The sequence below is a fragment of the Carassius gibelio genome, chromosome B11 (assembly GCF_023724105.1).
Source record: "Carassius gibelio isolate Cgi1373 ecotype wild population from Czech Republic chromosome B11, carGib1.2-hapl.c, whole genome shotgun sequence".
In the NCBI taxonomy this organism is placed as follows: Eukaryota; Metazoa; Chordata; class Actinopteri; order Cypriniformes; family Cyprinidae; genus Carassius; species Carassius gibelio.
Window position 1 is genome coordinate 25,940,287 of NC_068406.1, and position 7,104 is coordinate 25,947,390.

Consider the following 7,104-nt stretch of genomic DNA (forward strand, 5'->3'; position numbering starts at 1 on the left):
CATTTTCATATTAAAACAAAAAGCCCTTGCTACTGTATTTAATTGCACCTTTGTTGGTTTTGATTGCTTTGGATAAAAGCGTCTGGAGGTTCTTGTGTCTCATGTAATCAGTGAATGCATTTTGGGCCAAAGCAATGATGAACGATGCACAGTTTAGCCCACACAGATGCTGTTATGCATTGATTTTTGTAACCGAAGTATTAAGAAATAGGTCAAAGTGTCATTAAAATAGTGGGTTAATCACAGAAGTAGACTTCCAATCTTTAAGCGGTCAGATTTACACCTACCAAAAAACACAAATGCAACGGTGTGCAGCATCAAGCAAACAATCTCCTTTATTTTCCATCACCACATGATTAATCAATGAATGATTGACAGCCAGATTTAGGAGGAGCTTCTGCAGCACATGAATGAACAGACGTCTCCCTCTTGTGACCGATGCAGCAATTAAACATTTTATTACTCAAGTTAAAACATACATTAGAAAAGTATATCTAAAAAGCTAACAATATACAAAGACTTAAATATTTAAATCACAGTTCGATGAAGTGAATGAGACCTCCCCGACAGCATCTGGACACACGTCACCGGTTCTCATCATTATAACAGTGTCCAAACATCTCCTGTGACGCGTACGTCATGTAGAGGAAGCCGTCCTCATCTTTATGGTCCTTATAGAGCTGAGCCATGGTCAGAGACATGCTGGCGATGCCGGAGTTATTGATCAGCAGGTAGAAAGCTTGACTGGGCATCAGGGTCATTCGATTCCTGAGAAACCAGATCAGACACAGCGTGAGAAAGAGTTTAATCCAGCCGGGTGACGATCAGCTGACGCCTCGGCTGTTCCCATGAGCCCCCTACAAACACTAGTGCGGTGCCAGACATGCATGAAGTACACACAACCAGGATTATACGCTCCATCTTCTGAGAATTCTGCATGCATATAGTGCAGAGCTACAGGTACTAAAAAAATTTTTTTATATTATATATATATATATATATATATATATATATATATATATATATATATATATATATATATATATATATATATATATATATATATTATTAAGTCATATTTTGTTATTTTATGAAAATTAAAAAAAAAAAAAAAAAAAAGTTACACATTCATAATTAAATGCACTAATATTATGACATTCCATGAATGTGAAATCACAAAAAAAAATAAAAAAAAATCCACATTCATTACGCAATAGTTTTATTTTTTTATTTTATGAAAATCTATAAAAAAAATAAATAAATTAAAAAAAATCATAATTGTATGCAATTTTATTTTGGCATTCAATGATTAGGAACATCTATTAAGATCTACAGATGAATTATATAATTTAGCATTCACAGATTCTTAATACAATAAAACTTAGTTATAACTAATTCATATATATTTTTTTATGGATGTGAAGAACGACACACATTAAGAGTCACAATCATAGATTTTTAAAAAGTATTCAATTCTAATTACTAAATATACTTAATCCTTATGAATGCATTATTTTAAAACCTATAAAATTTTATATTTTTTTCATATCCATAAAAACAATTGCATTTAATAATTTTATGAAACATACACACAAAACAATTAAACAAATTTCCATTTTTTTATGAAAAAAAAAGAAAGAAAAGAAAACACCTTTGCAACCCTTAAATGAAATAAAGGCTTGTTTGGAGAGCAATAAAGTTATTAAACTCCTTTCAACACCCAGTTGGCCCAGGTTTGATGACAGACCTGATGATGGTCACGAACTGACTCATGGTGAGCTCCTGAGGCACGAGGAACTTGGTCTTATCCAGCGGAGGTAAGAACTTCTCCTTCTGATATCTCTCGATGATCACCTGAAACACACACACACACACACACACACACACACACACACTCATTAACCCCCACAGCCGCTGAGAGAGGAACCGAGATCAGAACCGGGAGACTCTTACCGGGATCTTAGTCGGAAACTTAGTTCGGATTCCCTGCACCTCTTGTTTCCTCGTAGCTGATCGGTGATCAATATCACAAAAATAAAAGCAAAGATAATTTTTTTGATTTCACAGCATGTCATCAGAGAGTCGAGAGTGTGATATAAAAACACATACCTAAACTCTTCCTCAGTTTGAACGGTTTGGGATGCTGTGTTTTCTCCAGTGGAGGCATGTTGTGTCGCACATCTGACCCGCGCGCACTAATTAACCCCGAAGCGCACAATTAAATACTGAGCCGGCCGTGACGTCACGCCGCGTGCGCTGCCCGCGTCACGATTTAATAATAATGAAACCAACCGATTAAAATAAAGAATAATACAAAGTGCTGATGTTTGCATGTGGAAGGTTAAATTATTTGTAATTATGTAATGTGTTTTTGTCTACACATAGCTTGCTAACTGCTAACTTTAGCCTGGATCATGAGCGTGAAGATACACATTCCTACAATGTCACAGGTAAATGAGGCTCTGAATGGATCTTTGTGCTGTTCACGGGTTTCACCTTCTTAGAAATAGACACATGGGTGTTTAAAACAGAGGTTTGTATTGTTGGGTTGTATAACAGGTTGTGCATGACAAGACCACTTAAACAAATGAATCCATTGTGAAATTATGACACAAGCATTGCTTGACTATTTATTATGTTGATTCATGCATAACCTGCGTTCTTTTATTCATTGTCAAAAAAACTGTTTAATTTGTATTCATGTATTTATTTATCATAATGGGGAATTTCATTAGTCTTCAAATAGTGTTTTACTTAGCTGGTGTGGTGTTTTTGCATAATTGCTAACAGCTAGTCAAACAATAAACAATTAACTCGGAATGAGAACGTGAAAAGGATAAAACGCAGCCTAACTACAAGTCCCAGGATGCTCAGCGCACTCGCTTATGATTGGCCGTTCACATTACGAGTTGTTCGTTCTGTCCAATCAGAGCGTTTCGTGCTGGCAGCGATCTGTTGACCTGCTTGTGGGCGTGAAATGAGCGGAAGCCAGCCTTAAGAAGCGCGATTCATTTGAACAAATTGGCTCGTTCGAACGAGTCGAATCTTTAAAGGCATCATTGAGACAGTAAAAAAATTCCTTGTATGTGCAAGCATATTTGGCAATAAAGCTCTTTCTGACTTCTGAAAAAGTTATGTTATACATTTCCTAACTGCTCAAAAATATTTCCAAATGTGTTGTTGTTTTCAACATTACACCTGAAAGTTTAAAGACCGCTTTTGAAAGACAACACAGAATACTGCAATAGTTAAAAAAAATAAACCATTACAATCTTAAATCATTCAAAAATATTTTCGGTTACTTCTTATTAAAACTTTATTTAAAATTAAAATGAAAATATCAAATAAACATAAATTCAAAATATGAATGAAAATGTATAATTATATATAAATAAAATAAAGCATACAAAATAAAATATAATTATAAAATAAGTATACTTAAATTAACACATCAAAAAAATGATTTCAGAATATGCCAACATGCACATAAATTATTTTCAATACAATTAAAATAAATTGTGATATAAGTACTAAAGTGAAAAAGCCTAGATCATTAAAAATTATATTTTAGTGATGTTTTTACATCTTATACATCTATTAAAATTTGAGCAAAAAATGTAAACAATTTATTTTAAATAATTTAAGAACTATTTATTAATTCACTCTCATATATATTAATTTATTGTTTAATTATTTATTTTCTTCATATAATTATTTACTTATTTATTTGCTCCACATTTCAGTTTGCAGGGTTACAGTTTTCAGCACGACATGAAGTGATGTGGAGGAAATTGATGAATGAATAATAAATACATAAATTTGTTCGTTTGTTTATTTATGCATTTATTTATGTATTTAATGATTTATTTATATATTTCAAACTATATATATTTTTAAATTTCAGTCATTTTGCCATCCATAGTCCGAATCCATGTAAGGATATTAGTCAGATGTTTATTTAATTCCACTACGCTGATCGGTTCAATTAGTTCGGTTCAATTAGTTCGGAACAGCGAATCGGCTCACACGAATGATTCATTCGCGACTCGACCAGCGTTAGCGGAAACGTCATGAAGTGACAGCAGCAGCAGCGCGCGGTGAGTCGAGCGCTCGCCCCGTTTCCCGTTCTCCGTTCTCGGACGAAATCCAACGTCCGTTTGGTCGATCAGACCTCCGATTCCCGGCCTAGCCATGGACGAGCAGGCGGGCCCCGGTGTGTTCTTCAACAACAACAACAACTCGGTTCTTCCCGGCGGAGCGAAAGCGCCTCAACCGGGCGACGGTGGCGGAGAAATGGCCCGCGCTCAGTACAGTATCCCGGGGATTTTACACTTTCTGCAGCACGAGTGGGCCCGGTTCGAGGTGGAACGGGCGCAGTGGGAGGTGGAACGAGCCGAACTGCAGGTAACGCGCCTTTTTCCGACCGTTATTTTCTGAGGTGTTTTGAACGCTGTCCGCCAAAAGTCAGAATCAGACATTTCTGGGCTTGTTGTTCTCTCGCGCGCTGACGTCACACGCGACCCTGTAGTCACCGCAGTTTCTCTCCTCCACGCTGTAACTCCATCCAGTTCATCTGCCACCCAAAATAATAATATCCCGTGTTTTGGGTTTTGTAATACGAGCAGGCCGTGTAGATGTGAGATTTAGGGTTCTGACAATTTAGAGTTCTGCTTGCACATTCTTTGCATTCCTTAAATTTGAGAGACGTGCGCGTAATTTACGTTTGAATTTAAGTTTGTGTTGTCTTATATGCAAATGATAAATATGTATTTTGCATAAAGAAAATCAGGTCGATTTGGAACACCATTTGTGTGTGTGTGTGTGTGTGTGTGTGTGCGCATATACATTTATACATATGTACACACAGAATATATAAATGCATATTAAATACTGATATATATATATATATGTGTGTGTGTGTCATTTACTAACTTGTTTATTTCTTTAAAAAAATAGAGCTGCGTCTCAAATGACACACTATACACTGTGTACTTATGCACTATGTACTCAAAAATGTAGTGTATGTATTATATAAGGATATTTTGTCATTCATAATCAGCGTCTGATAGCCCCTCCCACTTCCTTACATAATTAAACCTTTGACAGTTTAGTTTTAACATTCCACATTTTGTTTTGTCAGTTATTTAAGTGCAACATTTTGGAATTTTCAATGTGAATACACTTCTCACACGATATTTATTAAACAATTTAAAAACAAATCTTGCTACGTGTATTGCGTTAATTAAGCAGACTGAGACTCTCCTTGATTTTGATTGCTTCCATTGTCCTCATTTGTAAGTCACTTTGGATAAAAACAGCATCTGCTAAATGACTAAATTTAAATGCAATTAATTAAGAACGAAAAAATCTACAAATTAAATAAATGTATTTACTTTATATATTGTATATATTGCCGTCTAATTTTGCTTTCAAAAACATTTTGACTGTAGGGAGTAATTTAACAGAATATAAAAAACAGACGTATTTATATATTATAATATCTTTAATATTTTGCTATTTTTTTTTAAATATACAATGTCTTGTCATGATTTCGCACAGTGATGATTAATAATAATCGTAACAGAGAATTGCAAACTCAAAATGAAAGCATCCAGACATTAATTGTCATGAAAATGATGAATAAAAAAATGAATGGCCCTAAAGTAAATCCTAGCATCTTGATTTCGACTGTGTAATGGAAATATAAAGTGACACAGACGTGGGTTTGGTGTTTTTGGGTGCTCTACTGCATCGTGTTTCTCGTTTGTGTCTGATTTCTCGTGATGATGTCACATTAGGGGTCGATGACGTCACATTAGGGGTCAAAGGCGTCCGTCTGCATTATCTGCTTCTCGACACTCGATCTTCACAACTATGAGGAAGTCCTTCAACACTGGACACTCCTCTGGTGACTATCTAGTGTACGCTGTCTAGTTAACTGATGTGTAACTGAAAATAAGAAATGTTGGCAACTAGCTTAAAGAAAAAATAAAAAGTTAATGGTTTCACTCGTATATTAATCTAATTTAAATTCAAATATTTCAAGTAATGAAAATGTTTATTTTTTTGTATGTGTGGTATTAGTTTTAGTTTACTATAATAACCCTGTTCTGATGAATCGCTTACTGTTGTATATTTGCGTTGTATTTTGACCGAACCTCTGCCTACCCTTGTGCAATGTCACGCTTTACCACTCGTACGTCCTTGAAGTGCACTTCTGTGTGACTGAGATGAGATATTTAGTCCTGAAGGGCAGCGTTTGGTTAATGAATGCTGTGGGAATATCTTTGGCATTTATGGCTGGTTTATCCAGACGTCTGTACTGTTGCTCCATGCATGTTTTATTATGAAGGACAAACAGAAAATGTGAGCGGAACTGTGCTGGCCATTTGACAGATGAACCCGCTTGACCAGGCTGGTTTCCATTACCCAGATCAGAGCTGGGAAAACTAAAAAAATTATTAATTTTGAAACTGTAAAACAATGCGACATGAAGCGGAGCCTGCAAACCACATTGTCTTTTACAGAGATTCTAGTGTGGCCTAGTGTTTGCTAAATCGCAAAGGCTGTGATTAATTGAATCAATTTAGGTGACTGTTTAATGCTGGCTCAGAGCTGGCATGAATGCATTTACACAACAAATAAAACTGAGGTGGATCAGAGCAGGCTTTTATGCTGCATTGTGTTTTATACTGAAGTTTTAACAATCGTTGAACAGCCTTAACTTAGTTAAGACATAACCTAGTTTCTACCTCAGAAGTGAGCTGTTAATACCTGTCAACTTTACACTGCAAAGATGGCACAGAAGCGCCTCTGAAGTGGCATTTACTGTAGGTGTTGTTAATGCTGGCTCAGAGGTGGCATGAATGCATTTAAACAGCGGTGTGCTTCTATACTGAGGTGGATCAGAGCTGGGTTTAGTCTGGCTTTTATGCAGCATTGCATCTTTACACTGAATTCTGTGCAAGCACAGAGCAGCCTTAACTCTCTTTAATGGCATTTTGACCAAGGAGTGCACTCTAGTTTACATGCAAATTAGCATGTGAGCGTTTATCAGTCTATTGTGAATGGACTGACATCACAACATTTCGACATTAGCATGTT

At 35.8% G+C, this 7,104-nt stretch overlaps 1 protein-coding gene across 4 annotated transcripts in view; it reads right to left on the minus strand.

Moving 5' to 3' along the window:
- Positions 1–310: 310 nt before the first annotated feature.
- The window catches only part of LOC127967792 (microtubule-associated proteins 1A/1B light chain 3C-like), a 207,145-nt gene continuing 200,351 nt past the window's right edge, over positions 311–7,104 (minus strand). Inside the window, exons 1-4 of one of the 4 annotated variants that reach the window (XM_052568476.1) lie at positions 2,110–2,215; positions 1,954–2,009; positions 1,748–1,854; positions 311–768 (exon numbers count right to left, since the gene is read on the minus strand). In XM_052568476.1, the coding sequence (XP_052424436.1) occupies positions 585–768; positions 1,748–1,854; positions 1,954–2,009; positions 2,110–2,167 (405 nt within the window). In that variant the 5' untranslated portion in view covers positions 2,168–2,215 and the 3' untranslated portion in view covers positions 311–584. Of the gene's footprint in view, positions 769–1,747; positions 1,855–1,953; positions 2,022–2,109; positions 2,216–7,104 lie in introns of those variants that run through there. The other 3 variants (XM_052568473.1, XM_052568478.1, XM_052568475.1) reach the window with 3 other exon arrangements.